The sequence below is a fragment of the Parus major genome, chromosome 2 (assembly GCF_001522545.3).
Source record: "Parus major isolate Abel chromosome 2, Parus_major1.1, whole genome shotgun sequence".
NCBI classification, from domain to species: domain Eukaryota; kingdom Metazoa; phylum Chordata; class Aves; order Passeriformes; family Paridae; genus Parus; species Parus major.
In genome coordinates, this window is record NC_031769.1 from 6,840,269 (window position 1) to 6,861,769 (window position 21,501).

At 43.8% G+C, this 21,501-nt stretch overlaps 1 protein-coding gene across 2 annotated transcripts in view; it reads left to right on the forward strand.

Moving 5' to 3' along the window:
- DPP6 (dipeptidyl peptidase like 6) overlaps positions 1-21,501 on the forward strand; it is a 539,231-nt gene that overhangs the window by 43,800 nt on the left and 473,930 nt on the right. Inside the window, exon 1 of one of the 2 annotated variants that reach the window (XM_015619742.1) lies at positions 20,992-21,245. The exons of the other annotated variant lie outside the window; for it this stretch is intronic. Within the exon in view, the coding sequence (XP_015475228.1) occupies positions 21,195-21,245 (51 nt within the window). The 5' untranslated portion in view covers positions 20,992-21,194. Of the gene's footprint in view, positions 1-20,991; positions 21,246-21,501 lie in introns of those variants that run through there. 2 annotated transcript variants of the gene reach the window in all.

Here is a 21,501-nt window from a genome sequence, read left to right on the forward strand (position 1 = left end):
TCAGGAATAAACTAAAAACTGATTGACAGGAGCCATCTGCACAAACAGATCTGCTCTTTTCCCTCTGACAGCTTGTTTCTAGCAGGGCCTGGGGTCTCCAGCCAGCTGCATTCACAGCCAGGAAACAGCCCCTGAGGGGCTGCAGCTCCTGCTCTTTCTCTGCCAGTCAGGCTCCTTGCCACTTATTCACTGAGCACTTTCAGTGTGGATGCAGCTACTTGCAGTCAAGGCATGAAGCGATGCTGCATCCTAATTCTTTGTACTGGGATTCCAAGGCTCATTTGGTGTGTGCTTGAAATAATAGTTACAAACACATACATCTGTGACAGACTGCATTTGACATCAGCTGTACAAGAATGATCCCAGAGTCAGGTCATACCCATGAAAGTTAAATATGTGTGATGAACCATAAGGTATATGAGGCCAGGTAATGTAAATCATCTAATGTAAATCAGGATAAGTTCTCTGACCTGAATAGATTTGTGTTGACTTGTTCTGGCTGAAGCACAAGTCAATGTAATTTTTTTGTTTTAATGTAATTTCTCATTTGTTGTTTCCCACTGTTGGGTGTGCTGGTAAAGAAGGATTCTTGGCCTCACAAAACCACTTCAAATTTCTGTCCTTGCTCATAATTTTTAGGTCTGCTAGGCTCTGTTTTTAACCAGAAATGCTGTGTCAAAAATATGTTAGTTCCAAAAAGTAAATCAGCGTTTGACTGGACACTGCTCAGCAGATATTTGTTCTGTCTCTGTGTTCAGATTTTATCTGAACTGAAAAAAGACCAGACAGCACAGTGGGGCACTATTGTCTGTGCCTCTGGCAGTGCCAAAAGGATCAGCTGCTGGCATTTGTAAGGCTCCTGTTACAGCTCTCCTTTAGTCTTCCCTGGATCCCCTGGCAGCAGTGAGAACCAGAAAGCTGCTGAGAGCTGTTGTGCTGACAAGGTTCAGGTTTTTCTTGCTATGAAGTTGTGTATCCTCACCCTGGTGTGCTAGAAGGTTGTGGTGAAAAGCCCTGAAACTCAAAAAGCTCTTTCCAATAGCACTATAGCTTTCCAGAGCCAGCAGGTTGCTGTTTTCATGCTGCTTTATATACGGATAACCTGAAAGAGGCATGGAGATTGAATACTATCTGAGCTGCTCCACAGGCAAAACTAAATTTGGAGGTGAGGAGGAAACCAGCAAATCTTAGAGCATCAGGTAATAGAAAGGGAGATATTTCTGGCTGGCTGATTTATTTGTCTATTTATTTCACCATCAATTTTGGAGTTAAAGTAAGTCCCTGGGAAAAATGGGGTAGGCAACAAATAAACAGTGGTGAGAAGTGAATGATAAATTACTGTGCCCATGGCTCTACAGTTCATTTCAGGGGCAGCACCTCCAAATGAGCCAGAGGAGAGTCAGCTGCTTGAGATTTGGAAGAAATTATTAAAAAAAAATTGGATATTGAAATGGTGTGTAGGCAGAAAAGGAGGACTAGTGTACCAGTGGTGAATGCACTGATTGCTCTGACCATGGAGGTTGCTCTCAAAGTCTAGGGAAGTTTACCTCATCAGCCTTGGATTTCAGAATGTCCTTAGGAAAAGTCAAACCCTGGCATTTGTCCCAGTAATTGATGTCTTGTAGGGTCCCAGCCACTCTCTCAACCTCTGTGGGAGCTTTGTGATGTGGTATCTTAGGCTGGACAAAATCTGGCTGCACTGGGAAGTGTTCAAAGGCAGAAACTGGTGCAAACTCCTCGAGACAGGAGGTGTAATTGCACAGAGAGCAGCTCTGCTCAGTTCCTGTGATTGTGGAGTTAAGGGGGTTTTTAATCATTCCCAAACAGCCCCTCTGTGCTGAGGTAGAACTGCATGGAGGTCCCACCCTGAATCATATGTATCCTGAAATTTGAGATTTCAGGATTTTTTGGGTGGCAGAGAACTCCTCCACAGAGGATGCTACAGCTGTGCTTTGAAAGGGTGAGCAAGGCTGGGTGTGGAAGGCAGCTCACCAGACCCTGCCCAGTGCCTGGAGGAGCTGGATGGGGGTTGCTGGGTACAAGCAGACCTGCAAATTCTGTTATTTGATTGATGTCATTTTTTTCCCATTTCATTAGTGAATATTCAAGAACAGAGTGTGCAGGTTAAGACCTGAACAGTGGAAATATTGCTGGCAAAGCTCTTTCCTTGACTGTAACGACTTTTGGCTTCTAAGTGATATTCTTAGGACAAATCCTGAACATCACAACCTGTTTCCTAATGATAAGCCTGGAATAGAGCTCGTAGTGTCCTAATTTTTCCATGGACAGAGAAGCACAGGGAAGCTAAGATCTGGGTCCTCACAGATTATTGGCACTGTTGTGAGTGCACCAACAACCATGAATTGCCTTGAGCAGCCTCATCTTGCACCCATGTCCACGTTCTCTGCCCATGGAGAATGGAGCTCTGTTTATAACTGTGCTCACGTGTCCAAGTCTGAATTATATTGCAAATGTCCCTGAGCCCAGCCCAGCCTCCTGCTGTCCTGGCACTGGCTGGGCAGGCACTGCCTTCCCTGGATGCACCCCAAACCTTCCTCGATGGCAGCTTGTCTCAGGCTGCTCTCCTGCTGGAGCTTCTGCAGAGACCTGCATCTGGCACCCCATTTCACCTGGATGGAACTCATCACCACGGCCCTGCTCAGCTCTCTGGGGTGCTGTCCTGTGTCTCCCAGCTCCTTCTCCCTTGAGCCCTGTTCTGCTGCTCCCTGGCACTCAGCCCTGTGGAAGACAGTGAGTCCTTTACAGACGTTTCAAGAACTAGCCCATGTCTTGCCTGAGGCCACAGAGCAATATCAGCAGACATGACAAATCTTCATTGAACCATCTTTTGTGCTGCATCAATCCTCTGTAATTAATACGGTTTACAAACTTACATCCATTACTTAATTGCTTCTGTAATCATAAAAATGTCACAGCACTTTAGTTCCTTTTACATTTATGGGCTGGATCTGTGCAATCTCTAGGGCAACACACAGATTTCAACTTCATTATGACACAAATGGTAAACAATTGCACAAATGGCTTTGTTGTTAGCTCAGGCCTGAGAAGTGAGCTCTAGACCACTGCAGACCACAGGCTACTTTAATGAAAACATACTTTTGACAGAGAACATGGAGACAAGCCATGGAAAATAGTTTAGGAGAAGGAAAGCAAATGTGAAGGTTGATTGTCTTAAAAGACAAGTCATTTAAAGGGGTTTGGGAGTAGATGGAGAGAGAATGAAGAGAAGGGGGCCTGGATCATGAGCACATTGCACAGAAATGGCCAGGAGGTTGTTCAGTGTCTCTCACAGAGGGCTCAGACCAAGCCATTTCTTTGTAAGGCATATGAAAGAAGAAGAAACACCCACGACCATTTTAGCTGTGCAGAAGCCAGGCTCTGAATTCCATTCTCTAGGTATTACAGAGGTATTGTGTTAACTCAACTGGTAGTCTGCCATTTTTAATTTTAAAAACAATAGCTATACCACTAGAACTAATCTGTGGGAGTTATAAGGGAAAGAAAATAATTTCTCTTACATTCCTTCATCTCAGCTCACATCTAATTTATTCACTTCACAGACGCATAAATTCACACAGAAGTCAGGCTCAGCTGAAACCAGAATAGATGGAGTATTTATTACACAGGCAAGAGCAGCCTGAGGAACATCAGAAAAAAAAAAAAAGAGAGCACCACAAGACATATTCCAAGCTCCTGTCTCATAAGCACCTTTGATTTCAAATTCTCTTACAAAGGGGCAAATAGTACCAGAACAACTGCTTTAACAGACTGCATGTTACAGCTGGTTAGGGAGAAGTTGTATCTCTTGCTCCAAAAACTGCTTACTTTTTATTCAATTAAAAAAAAAATAAATAAAAAGGCAATTATTTCTAGAGGAAGTAAGGCATAAAAACTGTAATGGCCAATCTCATGCAGCATTTGGAGTTACATCGAATTGCTCCACTTTGACTATGGCCCAGATTTGTAAGACCTGTTTTGAGCTCAGAAGTTATTTTCTTTGTATTCTATGAGAACACATAACACTTGAATTTCAAGAAGGTAGAGAGGATTTGTGTGGAACTGAATGGGAGACAACAGAGAGTGAGTGGCTGTCTGGGGTTAGGATGTCAATCCACTTCTAACTACAGCAGCAGACATAGGAATATAAATTTTGTCTCTTGGTAAAGTTTTGAGAAAATAATGTCATTTTTCCCCATAAAAACTACTTCCAAGTTCTCCTTCTCAACTTTTAAGAGTATCTGCATGTGTGTTATAGCTCTTGGCCATACAGATCTTGAGGATCCACCTCTTTTCTTATGGAAAGGGCTAAGGAGAGAACACCTTGCCCCAAAGCTGTGGAGTGGGTGTTGGATGTTGGTTTGTGGGCAGCCCAAGCACACAAATGAGCTGTGGAGCACTGTGGCTACTCAAACTCTTGCTTGGGGTAGCCCAGGTCTGTGTGAACCCAGGACAATTGTGCAGGTCATGAACCCCAATGCCAATGGAGCTGAAAAGGAACCAGAGTGAGGTGTGGGCAGAGCTGAAATTCTTATGATTTCATCTGTAGACCTAAATGTCTAAATTCCACTCACATCTTTCTTTAGTGCTTCAAATCTTCCACTGGCCTTAATTCCTTTTTCTCCACCTATTTCTGTTTCAGAGCCACTGTGGTAATGTTATTATGACTCTTCCCATTTTGCTCTGTGCTTGATCTCTGTGTCCTTTTACAGCATGGATTGGTCAAAATGTGTTGTTTACATTTTGAATTTGCCACTAATTCATCCTTGGAATCAGTGATTCCACTTGCTTCTATTTTTATTTTATTTTTTTTTTTAACTATAGATGACAATTGAGATGGGTTCAGTTTGTAACACATCTTGCAGATAGGTATTACAGAAGTCAACTTATAAATATGCAAGTTTTATTATAAAATGTAGGTTTTTAAAATACATTTTAGCTTAGTTTGTGAGAAATGGTAGCCTGCTTTATTTTTTTTTTCAGCAGTCTGTAAAATTTCACTTGGTGCACCTGTTGTTGTGGGCTTACAGGACTCAGCTTCAATGGAAATGAGTGACTTAGTAAATTCTTAATAATTTATTTTAATACAAAACAGGCAGAATTTTCAGGTTTTGATAGACAAAAGTTTTCAAAGTCCAGAATTCCGACAGAAACTTCCACATTTTTCTCCTGGCTTGGGTAGGGAGAAGGTTTTGCTGTCTTGTAACCCGTCTTTGTCTTTTCATGCCCTTGTTTCTGGTTAACATTCCTTGTGCAAGGCACATTGTCCATACCCATGATGTGATAAAAAAATCCAGTAGCTGAAAATCAGGATCAATTAACCAAGGATCTATCCTGTAGAAAGAGTTAATATCTAATGAACTCCCATGATGTGAAACAGCTGCATTTCAAAACAAAATCACACTCATGAAGAATAGGTATTCCTTTCAAAATTTCAGCATAAAAAAGATATATTCTTATCTGTAAGAGAAGATTGTAACACTTCAAATGTTTCCTTTTGTTGTATTCCAAGCACTGAACTTCATTGCTTCATTTGTATTGGTGTTTAATAAATTGGTTTTGTTTTTCAGCCACAACAAGGCAAGATGAATTTTGTGGAAAAGGGCAGTCTAATGGAGATGTGGTGTGTAATTTGGATGATGAATTATCAGAGTGCCAGAGTAGCCTGTGCTGTGGTCGTTTTATTGTTCAGTGCAGTAATAGAGTTAAGTTATATTTACTTTTTCTAATTATATTTTGTTATGCAGAAGATTATATGTACGTAACCTCTTGCCGAACCAACCACTGAACTCTACTTCTCAGAACAAAAAAAAGAAAGAGAACAACCAAGACTGAAATAGAAAACAAAATAGATAATGAAAGCCCACTGAAATCACAGAGAGGCTCCACACCGAATTCCAGACAAGCATCCTGCATTTCATCATGGCCATGGCCTTCGCCTGCAGCTCCAAGTCTGCTCCTGCCAGCAGCCTTGGCCAGGATCCCTCGCTCACTGCTGCTCTGGGAAACACATCTTTAAAATCCCTTGGTTCTGGGAGCAGCTGGGGAGTGTTGCTGGAGGTGATGGCACCTAAAAGGCTGAAATTACTTCCCCACATCAAAGGAGCTGCAGTGGCAGCGCAGAGATCAGCACACAGCAGGTGACATCTTTTCCCCAGAGCCCAGGCACAAAGGGTTTCTCTTCAAAGGGATGGCTCAAGTTTGGTTTCCCCTTCCATGCAGGGTGGTCACTCAGGAGCCAGGTGAGCTGCCTGGACCCCGTGGAGAGAGAGGGAGGGACCCCAAAATTTTGAGCCAGAGTTCGTTTTGTTTTGTTTTTTCTCATACCTTTCTGTAGAGTATTCCAGGAAGCTGCTCTCTGAATCCCTGTATTGAACCAAAACAATCATTTTATTCATCTACTTGGACATGCTGGGTCTACCTGAGTTAACTGAGAGTCTCCAGAGGTTCCTCTCACCTTCCCATAAGGAGCATCAATAGCTGAATTTCCTGAAACCCCATTTATGTGCCTTCATAAGTGAAGGATGGCATAATCCTTATTTTTTTGATAGGACTTGTAGAGCTTCTTGTTTGTTGCTTTCCATGCATTAGTTGCAATGAACACCATTTTCCTCACTTAGCTGTTTCCCCACCTTTAAATGACTGTGTTTAAATTAGACAAAATAGAGTGCATCAGAAAGATATTGAGAGGATATATTAATTTATGATTCTAGGTAGAAGAGAACTTCCCCAAAATAAAGTCCAAGGCAGGTTTAAACTCTGGTTATTCTACCCCAAAGCTGGCAACCTGAACTAATACCTAGAAAAATAACAACTTTTCCAAAGTTGTTTTTGATTCCATTTGAAAATTTATGGCAAGACCCCCAGTTCTGCCTCCATATTAGGCAGCACTGTCTTTAACTGGAGGCAAAATGTTGATGCAAATTGTCATTTGCATTCTATATGTCTTGATTTGGAGCTGGAAGCTGACAAGTAATTAGATACTTGACTATTCTTCCTAAATATTTTAGACATTCAGAGGTAAACTCTGTCTCTACCTATCTTACTAACACTGGAAAAACAATTCTATGGTAATATTTTATATTATTGGATAGATGTCAGGGCCCTGTTTGCTCCAATATTTTATAAACGCTATAAAGTGAAGGCCCTAATCTAGAGAATTCACACTTTCATAAACTCAAATAATTAAAATTGAGTGATTGTCACAACAGATTAACTAAATCCTTGACTTTGAAGAATTTCAAAACACTATCCTTGTAATTGGTTCACACCAATAGACAGCAAGATTACTTGTAGGCATGATATCAATTTCTGCAATAGGAAGGAAACTTAGGTACCTGACCTGAAAAAATCAAGAAATAATTACTAAATACACCTAAGAAGAATAAACTGTGTGTTAAAATGCCTATACAGCAATATTTGGTCACAGAATGTCCTAAAATTCCACTGAAATTCCACTAAAAAGTAGAGAAAAAAAAAATCTGCTGTTGTAGGAACATCATCCAAGAGCAAGAAACATTATCTTTGCCCTCAAGGTGGAGAAGAACTGAAAGTGAACTGACAGGTTTATATCAACCTCTCATCATTAAGAAAAGGAGCAATGCAATTAAATGTAGTCTTATTTTGTTGAAATATTTTATGTCAGACACAGGGTGTTCTGAGGTGATACAGATAATTAGCAGAGAAATTTAATCATCCATATCACAATGAAGGAAAAAAAAAGTGGCTCTTTAATCAAAAGATAGACCCACCTGATCTGAAATGAGAATGTTTCAGTATGTCTTCCAGGCTAGAAAGCCTAGTTAAAAATTAATGGAAGTTGGCAAGCATTAAATTATCTACCCAAAAGATCCTATACAGCTTCACAAATTAAATAGAAATCCATTGATATTCACAAAATAAGTTATCTGCCTTGGAATGGTGAAATAACATATACCAAAGGCAGAATGCCTTTTGAGCAATGTGCCATCAGTAGGGCCTGTGCTGAGCAGAAGGTTCATTTGTGGGTCCAGGTTTTCTGCTTGGCTTGAGTGGGAACTGTGATATTTTACACCAGCAGAGCTTGACTCATGGTGGTGTTGAAGGAAAACTTATGGCAAGACCCTGGCTGCAGCTGGGGCTTCAGTGGCAGGACTTGTGCTGATTTCCATAGGATCAGCCTCCTTGGCTCGGAGTGCTTGGCATTTTCTTGGCAATATTTGAGATCCTTCTTGGTTCTGGGACTTGTGGTTTTGGTCTCTTTCCAGCTTGGCTGGAATCACAGTCATGAGTGAACACTTGAGTGAAGGAGATTTTGATGCTTTTTTGCATTTTCAACATAATTGTGATTAAAAAATGTAGACTGTCAGAATGGTATTGAAATAAAATTAGACTTGTTTCAGAGGATAAAATCTGTTGCATAACAAACTTTCAAATGTTTACCACAAGTCTGTCTATATTTTCATTTCAGTGGTAATGAGAAAACCTTAGCACATATGTTGCCTTCAGCATACTATATTCCAGTTAGGCTTTTGTGTGGATTTATGCATTTGTTTTTAAAGCTCTGCAATCTCCACTTGTACTGGGAGAAGCTTGGTGGCACAGGATACTCTTAATTTAGCTAACACAGTGGGATCCATTTGCTAAGCACTGGAATTGGTGAAGTCCAGATGGAAATCCAAAGTACATTTAAGGATGAGGATACTTGCTACAAGAGATTAATGAGGAGTATATCATTCTACAGCAGGACTTGTAGATTTTGAAGTATAAAAAAAACTTTAGCTCTGATTAACCAGAAGTGGTACTTGCCTGAAAAAACAAAGTCCCATAATGCTTCTTATTAGCATTTTCCTGTTACTACTAGTGATTCTAATGATGTTGCCCAGATTTTCCTAGCATCCCCATGCATTTAAATTTCATACGCCCAGACATGATGCACAAATCATATTCTGAATGCTTTTCCTCCTACTCTGAGTCCCTTAGCAACTTCAATTTCATTCATGGAAAAGTAATTATTTGAACTCTGTGTATTTTTAGCTTTTATTAATGGAATTTAAAAGCTGGAAATGTGAAAAAACAAGGAGCCTTAAGGCAGAATCTATAGTTCTAGTAGAAATCCTCCAGATTTTGCTCTCCTGCAGCTGTCAACATCACTTCATGCTTGGGCTGCATAATAGAGTTTATTTGCTGCTTGTCTTAGGAGGAAACCTTGTGCTCAGTATGGACAGGGACTCATGTATGAGATACACTAGGAACTAACCTAAGGAAGTAAAAATACAGCCCATTCATTAATGCTATGGGTATGAATCTGAGACACTCCCATCAAAATCTGCTTGTGTGAGAGCACAGAAAGTTCTGCCTGGGCCAGGTGAGGCAACAGCATAACAAAATAAAAGGCAGTGCCCCATGTGAGCCTGTAAGCTCTTGGGTTTATCATGAAAGCAAGCTGAGGATCTCTGTACTGACCCCATGGTCTGTTTGCACATGAATAATTGGCTTAGGGATAATGGGGAGTTGACAGAGTCCCTGGTAGCTGTTCAGAGGTGATGTGTCTCAAGCCAAATCCCCAATGAATCTAACAAATTACCTTGTTTTCTAAGAATTAAATGTCAAAGCACATACATAGGTATTTAGTGTCTCAGTAGTACCAGGAGACATTGGATGTGTTGAGCTCCCCACTGTTTCCCCTGGGAAATTGTTACACAAGGAATAAATTATACCCTTGGGAAAATATACTCCTGTTGGTGTAACAGGAGCATATCAGTAAGTCTTTCCTCAAAGACAACTGTGTTCAGCTTTCCATTGCAAATTCCCTGAACATGTGAAGTTTTAAAGTCCTACATTAAACTGGAAAGGATGAGAAGTGAAAGAACATGCTGTCAGAAAAGTGAGGTGGAAACAGGTTGGTAGTAACCCAACAAAATCTAAGAATTGAAAAAAAAATAATCAAAATACATATAATTCTAAAATTCAGAAGTTTCTGTCATATTCACATTTTCCTCAAGAAACAGAGGATGCTGTCTGAGATAATATAATCTCCTTTTTTCTGACTCTCCCATTTATGTTAACAAAGATGGCTTAAGCACCCTCATGCAGTAAGAGCTAGCAAATATTAACTTTTTAACAGCAGCTGCTCTGTCATTATTCTAATCTCTTGAAGAATTAGTGATCCTCAGAAGTAAATTTTAAATTTATTTAGCAGTGTGTTTATCTTTCTCTCCAATTTTTTTCTCTGGAAGTCAAGCCAAGACTTCCTTAGAAGACAATGCTAGAAGCTTTTTTTTTGTATTTAGTAAATACTTGGGCAAAGTTTTAGGATATTAGGAATGAAGATTCTTCAGGAGACATGTAGCTTGGCTTGAGCAATGAAATTCACAAAACTGATCCACTTATGAAGAAAAAAAATTGTTCCTTGCTGTAATTCTCTGAGGTTTTTTTCAGTGTTACATTACTAAATACTCCTGTGGAATACATTTATTATTACTGAAGCTGTTTCTGGCTTATTTAGGATTGCACAGTGTAACACTCAACCATTTCATTTGGGATCCCACCAATCCTGTTCCTCTTGAATATTATAATTTAATAACAAAGCAAGTACTAGAAATGATCTTTGCCTCAGCTGTTGTCTCCTTTTCTTGGCACTCATTAGACCACATCTGTGGTTGAGTTTTGGGACCTCACTACACAACTGATATAAATTGGAGCAAGTTCAGCAAAAAGCCCCAGTAATGTCAGGGACTGGAACCTTGCAGAGAGGCTGAGGGAGGTGGACTGGTCCAGCCTGGAGGAGAGATGGGTTTGGGAGAACCTGGCAGCAGCTTTCCAACTTTTTGGGGAGGTTTTTGAGAAGATGGAACCAAGCCCTTCACAGTGAGGTGTATCAGGAGGATGAGAAGCAACAAGCACAAGCTGAAACAAGAAAAGTTCAGACAGAATATAGGGAAAACCTTTATCCCTGTGGGAACAGACAGCCATTAGAACAGGTTGTCTAGTGAGGCTGTGCAATCCCAATTCCTGCAGGATTTCAACACATGGCAAAGCTCTGCACAGCCTGGTCTGACCTCAGAGCTGCTTCAGCAGGAGGTTGGGGTGGATACCTCCTTCCATTCTAAGTGATTGTCTGATGACAAGCATTTGGGATGGGTTCCCCCTCAGCATTTCTACTGGAAGCCACCAGCTTTCATGGATGCTTGACAGAAAGTACAAATCAGGCTGATCAGATGAGATCTAGGAAAACAAATAAAGCCTTGTAGATATTCTGTTCTTTGTGGGCTTCAGTACTCTGAGGCTGACTTTCTTTATCTGAGAAGGAACACAGGTTCCCCTCCTGCTCAGCTCAGACTGGGCCCAGTGAAGAGAAGACTTGAGTCACTCGACAAAACAGTGTGCTGGGGACCTGGGTCTGGTGGGATGCAGAGGATGGGGAGAACTCAGAGCAAAAGAGTAACATGGCTTAGCCCAGTCTTAGAGATCACAGTCTTGAAATTAGGTTGGACAGAAGCCTGGGCATAGGCTTGTGGCATCAAGCTGACAGGTAGAAGACAGGATCCTCACAAAAAGGGTCTGACTGAGAAGAAAAAGCCATTTGTTGTATTTTGAAAACACAGATACTTTTGGAGACAGTAAAAAGTAAGCTTAAATTAAGGAGAGGGAGTGAAATCCTGATGCTCTTAGAACTGACTCTTAGTACAAGAGCTGTTGTATTTGTCTGTGGTCTTACCTCCTTAAAAGATTTTTCTTTCAAAATATTGAAAAAATGAATGTCTGTGCTCTGCAGCCAGCTAATACTTTGTGAAATTAATTCTTTCTCTCTATTCAGAAGGACTGTTCCTAGGCTTGTTTGGAGAGTGAGGAAAGCCAGCATCAAATGCTTTGAATGGGTTTTATTTGATAAAATAAATTCTCCCAGTCTCTTATCAACATGGCTTTAAATAAAGTATTGTGAATAGGATGTAAGTATTGTAGCCTGTGTTCCTTCTCAGATAAAGAAAGTCAGCCTCAGAGTACTGAAACCCACAAAGAACAGAATATCTATGAGGCTTTATTTTTTTTTTCCTAGATCTCATTCTGTGAGAGATGTAAGAAAAGCCCATTTTCTCAAAATGGCCCATAAAAATATTGGTGGACGAAGATGCCATGTTGGTTTTGTCATAGTACCTGAGGTACGGAGGCTATCTCTAGATCAGATTTAAAATGAAAACTTTCTGATTTCCCAGGGCTTTCCTCCTGTTATGCACCTTAGATACAAATTGCAAAAAAAAACCCTTTCTTACACAGGGGTTTCACTACAGACCTTTCTGTTAAGATGCAGCTCAGTCTGGGTCAAACCTTCCCACCTTCATATCAAAAGTAAATCTACTGGCAAAGGAGGGGCACTGAGACTAAACCAAGGAATGCAAAAGTAATGAATTTTCACATTTTCCTTCTGAGAAAAAGCCTGATATGATGAAGGAATATTTCCATGTTTTATTGAGGTTTCCTGGGCTAAATCTCTGGTATTAAATAGGGAAGCTTTTTAGCTACTTAAATCATACTACTATATTGGGTCCCAGGGTGATTGTCTGTCCTTTCTCATCACTCAAAGGAAGCAGAAAAATATGTTCCCTACAAAAATGCGGAAGAAATTTCAGATCATCTTTCTGCACTCACATGTCACTTCCTAATCATAAAGAACTTGATTCCTTGTTCACTGAGAGCATTTGTTGCAGTTCTAGCGATTTTCCATTAAAATGACATGGGGAACATCCATCAAGAAGAAAAAAGCTGAAAAGATGTCTGAATGGTGGATGACAGGGAGTCCAGTCAGATTAATGCACTTGAGGGAGTAATGTGGTGGTATCACCAGTAGCTGCCCTAAAAGTTCCAAATCTGAAGGACAGTGTCATTGCCTTTTTGCAGCAGAATCACCTGCCCACAGCCTGAGGTACAAATCTGCAGCACGGCTTAGGCTCACACTTACAGATCTGAGACCAAGTCTTAGCTTGGTCCAAGTTCCATCAGCCAAGCAAAAGGGGTTCAGGAGTGGAAATAACCAGCAAAGGTTGTGATCAGCATAACCTGAACTCTCTGGGAACATGAGAGATGAAGTTTTGGAATCATCTTAGAAAGCAGCAGACAAGTAATTTGTTAAAGACATGTTTTGATCTGTAACTAAAAGGGTCACTCTGTCTGAGGTGCTGTGATCCTTTGGGCTGGAAGAGGCCTCAGGTGGTCTCCAGCCCAACCTCCTGCTCAGAACAAGGTCACCTCCCACTTCAGACCAGGACCACCAGGGATTTATCCACTCGGCTTTGGAAACTTCCAAGGGTGGACTCTGGTCATGAAACTTTTCAGAGGTAAGCCATTCACTATGTCTTTTCTCAAAGTGTCAAATGAGTCAGAAAATAAGAATTAAAAGCTATAAACAAGAATTCTGTCTCACAATGTGGTTGGCATTTTTGCCACAACATCATCAGTGTCATTTTGCACAACACCGCAAAGCACTTTTGTTTCCTGTTTCTGGAAGTCTCTGGATTATAGGGTCAGACTTCAATGGCAGAAGTGGAAACCCAATAATGTACAAATTCCAGCCAAATGGACCCTGGCTGATATTTAATAAAAGAAAAAGCCATGGATATTGTCGGTGGTAAACTAATCATTTTGCCAGTAATCTCAACTTTAAACAAAGCTGTTTTAATCAAGATAATTGCTACTTTTATGCCAATAGTGCATAAATTAAATATGAAATGAAAATAAGAGATACACACTGCAACTGCATTATGACAAAACTGAGGTAAAAATATCCAAAACCCCACTACTGCCAGAGTTCAATGCATGGTAAGTATTTTCTGTTGGTGTTTGATATAATGCAGGAAGCAAATGAAGCTACTAACAGTGAAGTACAGGTATATTTTGCATTTGCATATAATTAAAACACCTAACAGTAAAACCTGAGATGGAACAGGAGCTGCTTGATAAAACAGGAAAATCAAAGTAAAGAAACTGAGACCAGAGTTTGAGGAACATAATGAAGAATTTCCCACCCAAAATGTACCTTGTATGATGTACAAGCTCTTCCCAAACAGGGGAGAGAGTAGTCAAGACCTTCAAGTGAGGAGTGGCATTTTTGTAAAACAAAAGCTCCCACAGGTAATCCTCAAAGGTGTACCAGCATCACCTGCCATTGGCACTTCCCACAAGTGTCTTGGAGTCTCACTTCTCCCATTTATCAGCATTTCTGAGATACCTGCTTAATGTCTTGGGTGAGATTTCATGTTTAAATATCTTTCAACAGCTGAGTGGCTTAGAGAAAACTAGAGTGTGAACACCACTATGGGATTGCACAAGTTGTGTCCTGTTTCTAGTGATCACCCATTGCCTATGAAGTGAAGATGTTGCAAATTGTGAAGGAACAGAGTTCAAAGTGCTACAGGTCTTCATAAAATAAGGATGCATGGATATGTCTGCAGTTCCCTCGCTGGGAAAAAAGGGAAGAAAGAGAGCTGTTGGTTTAGCCATTGGTTTGGTTAAACCTTGGATGAAAAGCAGAGTTCCTGCTTTTTCTTCTTGGTTTCCCTTCTCAGATATTAAGCAAATCACTTCTCACTTCTCTCCTTTTGAGTGAGCAACACTCAAAGCGGCCCTGTTCCTGTGAAATCGATGGGCACCAAATTCTCCTGAAATAGAATTACTTCTGATGCATCAGGGAGAGACAAAAGAGACCACGTTCCACAAGGATTTTGTTTCAGCGTGCAAGCTGAGGTGTAAACCTCTGGGACGTGTGGCAAGGCTCCGTCCCTGGAAAGCTGCACCAAGGCGAGGAGGGACCACGTTCTCCCAAGGGCAGCAGGACAGCACCGTCTGCCCCCGGCTGCTCCAGCCACCTGTGGGGCAGCGCAGCTGAGGGACTGCAGCCACAGCCTCGGGAAACCTCTCACAAGTGCGGGCACCGCTGGAAAGGCACAGAGGCCACGGCCGGCTTCAGCCGCCAGCTCGGCATTTTCCCGTGCGGGAGCCAAGCCCCGGCATCCCCCTGGCCGCTCCTGCGGCGTGCGGAGGGGCTCTCCCGGCATCCCGGAGAGCTGGGACAAGTGCCTGGCAGCGCCGCATCCCCGCTGGGGGCCCGCGCCTGCTGCGGGCTGGAGCGGAGGGTCCGGGGGGCTGCGGGAGCCATGGAAACGCGCCGAGCATCCCCCGCTCCCCGCGGCAGCGCCGTGCTATTCCCCACCCTCCCTGCAGCAGCCGTGGCCTGGCCGGGGCCGCGCCGGCTCAGCCGGAGTTAACGCCGGAGAGGCGGCTCCTCTCCCCACACCCTCCCCGGTTCCTGTTGTAAAAAGCGTGTGTAACCCCCCCCGGGGAGAGCGGCGAGCCGGGCACGGCCAGCGGAGGGGGCGACCGCCCCTCCGCCTACTCCAGCTCCCCTCTTTTTTATTTATCGCCACCCCCAGCCTCCCTTTTTCTGCAACTGCTCTGCGGGGTGGGCTCAGCTCGGCGGGACCGCCCGGGCCCGGGGCGGCGGCCGGGCATGGCCGGGGCGGGGGGCGTGTGTGCGGCTCCCTCCTGCCCACCCCGCCCCGCCGGCTCCCGCAGGGCAAAACCTGGATCCGGCTGGTGACAGAGCTGGGTGTCCCCGCTGCTCCCGCCTCCCCTCTGCTCTGACAGGGGCTGCTTTATTTTTNTGAGCAATGAAGTTCACAAAACTGATCCACTTATGAAGAAAAAAAATTGTTCCTTGCTGTAATTCTCTGAGGTTTTTTTCAGTGTTACATTACTAAATATTCCTATGGAATATATTTATTATTACTGAAGGTGTTTCTGGCTTATTTAGGATTGCACAGTGTAACACTCAACCATTTCATTTGGGATCCCACCAATCCTGTTCCTCTTGAATATTATAATTTAATAACAAAGCAAGTACTAGAAATGATCTTTGCCTCAGCTGTTGTCTCCTTTTCTTGGCACTCATTAGACCACATCTGTGGTTGAGTTTTGGGACCTCACTACACAACTGATATAAATTGGAGCAAGTTCAGCAAAAAGCCCCAGTAATGTCAGGGACTGGAACCTTGCAGAGAGGCTGAGGGAGGTGGACTGGTCCAGCCTGGAGGAGAGATGGGTTTGGGAGAACCTGGCAGCAGCTTTCCAACTTTTTGGGGAGGTTTTTGAGAAGATGGAACCAAGCCCTTCACAGTGAGGTGTATCAGGAGGATGAGAAGCAACAAGCACAAGCTGAAACAAGAAAAGTTCAGACAGAATATAGGGAAAACCTTTATCCCTGTGGGAACAGACAGCCATTAGAACAGGTTGTCTAGTGAGGCTGTGCAATCCCAATTCCTGCAGGATTTCAACACATGGCAAAGCTCTGCACAGCCTGGTCTGACCTCAGAGCTGCTTCAGCAGGAGGTTGGGGTGGATACCTCCTTCCATTCTAAGTGATTGTCTGATGACAAGCATTTGGGATGGGTTCCCCCTCAGCATTTCTACTGGAAGCCACCAGCTTTCATGGATGCTTGACAGAAAGTACAAATCAGGCTGATCAGATGAGATCTAGGAAAACAAATAAAGCCTTGTAGATATTCTGTTCTTTGTGGGCTTCAGTACTCTGAGGCTGACTTTCTTTATCTGAGAAGGAACACAGGTTCCCCTCCTGCTCAGCTCAGACTGGGCCCAGTGAAGAGAAGACTTGAGTCACTCGACAAAACAGTGTGCTGGGGACCTGGGTCTGGTGGGATGCAGAGGATGGGGAGAACTCAGAGCAAAAGAGTAACATGGCTTAGCCCAGTCTTAGAGATCACAGTCTTGAAATTAGGTTGGACAGAAGCCTGGGCATAGGCTTGTGGCATCAAGCTGACAGGTAGAAGACAGGATCCTCACAAAAAGGGTCTGACTGAGAAGAAAAAGCCATTTGTTGTATTTTGAAAACACAGATACTTTTGGAGACAGTAAAAAGTAAGCTTAAATTAAGGAGAGGGAGTGAAATCCTGATGCTCTTAGAACTGACTCTTAGTACAAGAGCTGTTGTATTTGTCTGTGGTCTTACCTCCTTAAAAGATTTTTCTTTCAAAATATTGAAAAAATGAATGTCTGTGCTCTGCAGCCAGCTAATACTTTGTGAAATTAATTCTTTCTCTCTATTCAGAAGGACTGTTCCTAGGCTTGTTTGGAGAGTGAGGAAAGCCAGCATCAAATGCTTTGAATGGGTTTTATTTGATAAAATAAATTCTCCCAGTCTCTTATCAACATGGCTTTAAATAAAGTATTGTGAATAGGATGTAAGTATTGTAGCCTGTGTTCCTTCTCAGATAAAGAAAGTCAGCCTCAGAGTACTGAAACCCACAAAGAACAGAATATCTATGAGGCTTTATTTTTTTTTTTTTTCCTAGATCTCATTCTGTGAGAGATGTAAGAAAAGCCCATTTTCTCAAAATGGCCCATAAAAATATTGGTGGACGAAGATGCCATGTTGGTACCTGAGGTACGGAGGCTATCTCTAGATCAGATTTAAAATGAAAACTTTCTGATTTCCCAGGGCTTTCCTCCTGTTATGCACCTTAGATACAAATTGCAAAAAAAAACCCTTTCTTACACAGGGGTTTCACTACAGACCTTTCTGTTAAGATGCAGCTCAGTCTGGGTCAAACCTTCCCACCTTCATATCAAAAGTAAATCTACTGGCAAAGGAGGGGCACTGAGACTAAACCAAGGAATGCAAAAGTAATGAATTTTCACATTTTCCTTCTGAGAAAAAGCCTGATATGATGAAGGAATATTTCCATGTTTTATTGAGGTTTCCTGGGCTAAATCTCTGGTATTAAATAGGGAAGCTTTTTAGCTACTTAAATCATACTACTATATTGGGTCCCAGGGTGATTGTCTGTCCTTTCTCATCACTCAAAGGAAGCAGAAAAATATGTTCCCTACAAAAATGCGGAAGAAATTTCAGATCATCTTTCTGCACTCACATGTCACTTCCTAATCATAAAGAACTTGATTCCTTGTTCACTGAGAGCATTTGTTGCAGTTCTAGCGATTTTCCATTAAAATGACATGGGGAACATCCATCAAGAAGAAAAAAGCTGAAAAGATGTCTGAATGGTGGATGACAGGGAGTCCAGTCAGATTAATGCACTTGAGGGAGTAATGTGGTGGTATCACCAGTAGCTGCCCTAAAAGTTCCAAATCTGAAGGACAGTGTCATTGCCTTTTTGCAGCAGAATCACCTGCCCACAGCCTGAGGTACAAATCTGCAGCACGGCTTAGGCTCACACTTACAGATCTGAGACCAAGTCTTAGCTTGGTCCAAGTTCCATCAGCCAAGCAAAAGGGGTTCAGGAGTGGAAATAACCAGCAAAGGTTGTGATCAGCATAACCTGAACTCTCTGGGAACATGAGAGATGAAGTTTTGGAATCATCTTAGAAAGCAGCAGACAAGTAATTTGTTAAAGACATGTTTTGATCTGTAACTAAAAGGGTCACTCTGTCTGAGGTGCTGTGATCCTTTGGGCTGGAAGAGGCCTCAGGTGGTCTCCAGCCCAACCTCCTGCTCAGAACAAGGTCACCTCCCACTTCAGACCAGGACCACCAGGGATTTATCCACTCGGCTTTGGAAACTTCCAAGGGTGGACTCTGGTCATGAAACTTTTCAGAGGTAAGCCATTCACTATGTCTTTTCTCAAAGTGTCAAATGAGTCAGAAAATAAGAATTAAAAGCTATAAACAAGAATTCTGTCTCACAATGTGGTTGGCATTTTTGCCACAACATCATCAGTGTCATTTTGCACAACACCGCAAAGCACTTTTGTTTCCTGTTTCTGGAAGTCTCTGGATTATAGGGTCAGACTTCAATGGCAGAAGTGGAAACCCAATAATGTACAAATTCCAGCCAAATGGACCCTGGCTGATATTTAATAAAAGAAAAAGCCATGGATATTGTCGGTGGTAAACTAATCATTTTGCCAGTAATCTCAACTTTAAACAAAGCTGTTTTAATCAAGATAATTGCTACTTTTATGCCAATAGTGCATAAATTAAATATGAAATGAAAATAAGAGATACACACTGCAACTGCATTATGACAAAACTGAGGTAAAAATATCCAAAACCCCACTACTGCCAGAGTTCAATGCATGGTAAGTATTTTCTGTTGGTGTTTGATATAATGCAGGAAGCAAATGAAGCTACTAACAGTGAAGTACAGGTATATTTTGCATTTGCATATAATTAAAACACCTAACAGTAAAACCTGAGATGGAACAGGAGCTGCTTGATAAAACAGGAAAATCAAAGTAAAGAAACTGAGACCAGAGTTTGAGGAACATAATGAAGAATTTCCCACCCAAAATGTACCTTGTATGATGTACAAGCTCTTCCCAAACAGGGGAGAGAGTAGTCAAGACCTTCAAGTGAGGAGTGGCATTTTTGTAAAACAAAAGCTCCCACAGGTAATCCTCAAAGGTGTACCAGCATCACCTGCCATTGGCACTTCCCACAAGTGTCTTGGAGTCTCACTTCTCCCATTTATCAGCATTTCTGAGATACCTGCTTAATGTCTTGGGTGAGATTTCATGTTTAAATATCTTTCAACAGCTGAGTGGCTTAGAGAAAACTAGAGTGTGAACACCACTATGGGATTGCACAAGTTGTGTCCTGTTTCTAGTGATCACCCATTGCCTATGAAGTGAAGATGTTGCAAATTGTGAAGGAACAGAGTTCAAAGTGCTACAGGTCTTCATAAAATAAGGATGCATGGATATGTCTGCAGTTCCCTCGCTGGGAAAAAAGGGAAGAAAGAGAGCTGTTGGTTTAGCCATTGGTTTGGTTAAACCTTGGATGAAAAGCAGAGTTCCTGCTTTTTCTTCTTGGTTTCCCTTCTCAGATATTAAGCAAATCACTTCTCACTTCTCTCCTTTTGAGTGAGCAACACTCAAAGCGGCCCTGTTCCTGTGAAATCGATGGGCACCAAATTCTCCTGAAATAGAATTACTTCTGATGCATCAGGGAGAGACAAAAGAGACCACGTTCCACAAGGATTTTGTTTCAGCGTGCAAGCTGAGGTGTAAACCTCTGGGACGTGTGGCAAGGCTCCGTCCCTGGAAAGCTGCACCAAGGCGAGGAGGGACCACGTTCTCCCAAGGGCAGCAGGACAGCACCGTCTGCCCCCGGCTGCTCCAGCCACCTGTGGGGCAGCGCAGCTGAGGGACTGCAGCCACAGCCTCGGGAAACCTCTCACAAGTGCGGGCACCGCTGGAAAGGCACAGAGGCCACGGCCGGCTTCAGCCGCCAGCTCGGCATTTTCCCGTGCGGGAGCCAAGCCCCGGCATCCCCCTGGCCGCTCCTGCGGCGTGCGGAGGGGCTCTCCCGGCATCCCGGAGAGCTGGGACAAGTGCCTGGCAGCGCCGCATCCCCGCTGGGGGCCCGCGCCTGCTGCGGGCTGGAGCGGAGGGTCCGGGGGGCTGCGGGAGCCATGGAAACGCGCCGAGCATCCCCCGCTCCCCGCGGCAGCGCCGTGCTATTCCCCACCCTCCCTGCAGCAGCCGTGGCCTGGCCGGGGCCGCGCCGGCTCAGCCGGAGTTAACGCCGGAGAGGCGGCTCCTCTCCCCACACCCTCCCCGGTTCCTGTTGTAAAAAGCGTGTGTAACCCCCCCCGGGGAGAGCGGCGAGCCGGGCACGGCCAGCGGAGGGGGCGACCGCCCCTCCGCCTACTCCAGCTCCCCTCTTTTTTATTTATCGCCACCCCCAGCCTCCCTTTTTCTGCAACTGCTCTGCGGGGTGGGCTCAGCTCGGCGGGACCGCCCGGGCCCGGGGCGGCGGCCGGGCATGGCCGGGGCGGGGGGCGTGTGTGCGGCTCCCTCCTGCCCACCCCGCCCCGCCGGCTCCCGCAGGGCAAAACCTGGATCCGGCTGGTGACAGAGCTGGGTGTCCCCGCTGCTCCCGCCTCCCCTCTGCTCTGACAGGGGCTGCTTTATTTTTATTGCCTTTTTATTTTATTTTTTTTTTTCCTCTTCCCTTTCGGTCAAAAGGAAAAATATATATTGAAAAGGGTGGGGAAGGAAAAGATAGAAAGCAGGCACCCTCCCCCTCCGCTGCTCGTAGTCCCCTCCACTCCACACCAAAAAAAAAAGAGCCATCGCAAGTGCACGCCAGTTCTTCACTAAAGTGATCCAGCCGCTGGATTAAGTAACTCTCGGGGAACAGCACACGCACGCACACACACGGCAAAAATGAAGGAAAAGGCAATGTTTCAAACGGCTAAAATGCAAGGAAACATGCTGGTAAGTGGCTGCTGCTGGCGCCTCCAGTGACTGTAAGTAAGTGTCGGGGCTCCTGCTCGGCTCGGCGCCGCCAGACCCGGCACGGTCTGTGCCGAGCCCCCGCTGCTGGGGCTGGGCTGCCCGGGGAGGCGGCAGAGGGGGCTTTGCTTGCTGTCCTTGCCCCTCTTGGTGTGTGTCCCCCCGCCGAAAGGGTCGCGGGGGATTTGGGGGTGCCGGGGTCTCCCTTTGCCGGGGGAGGGGGCGCAGCGCGGGGCTC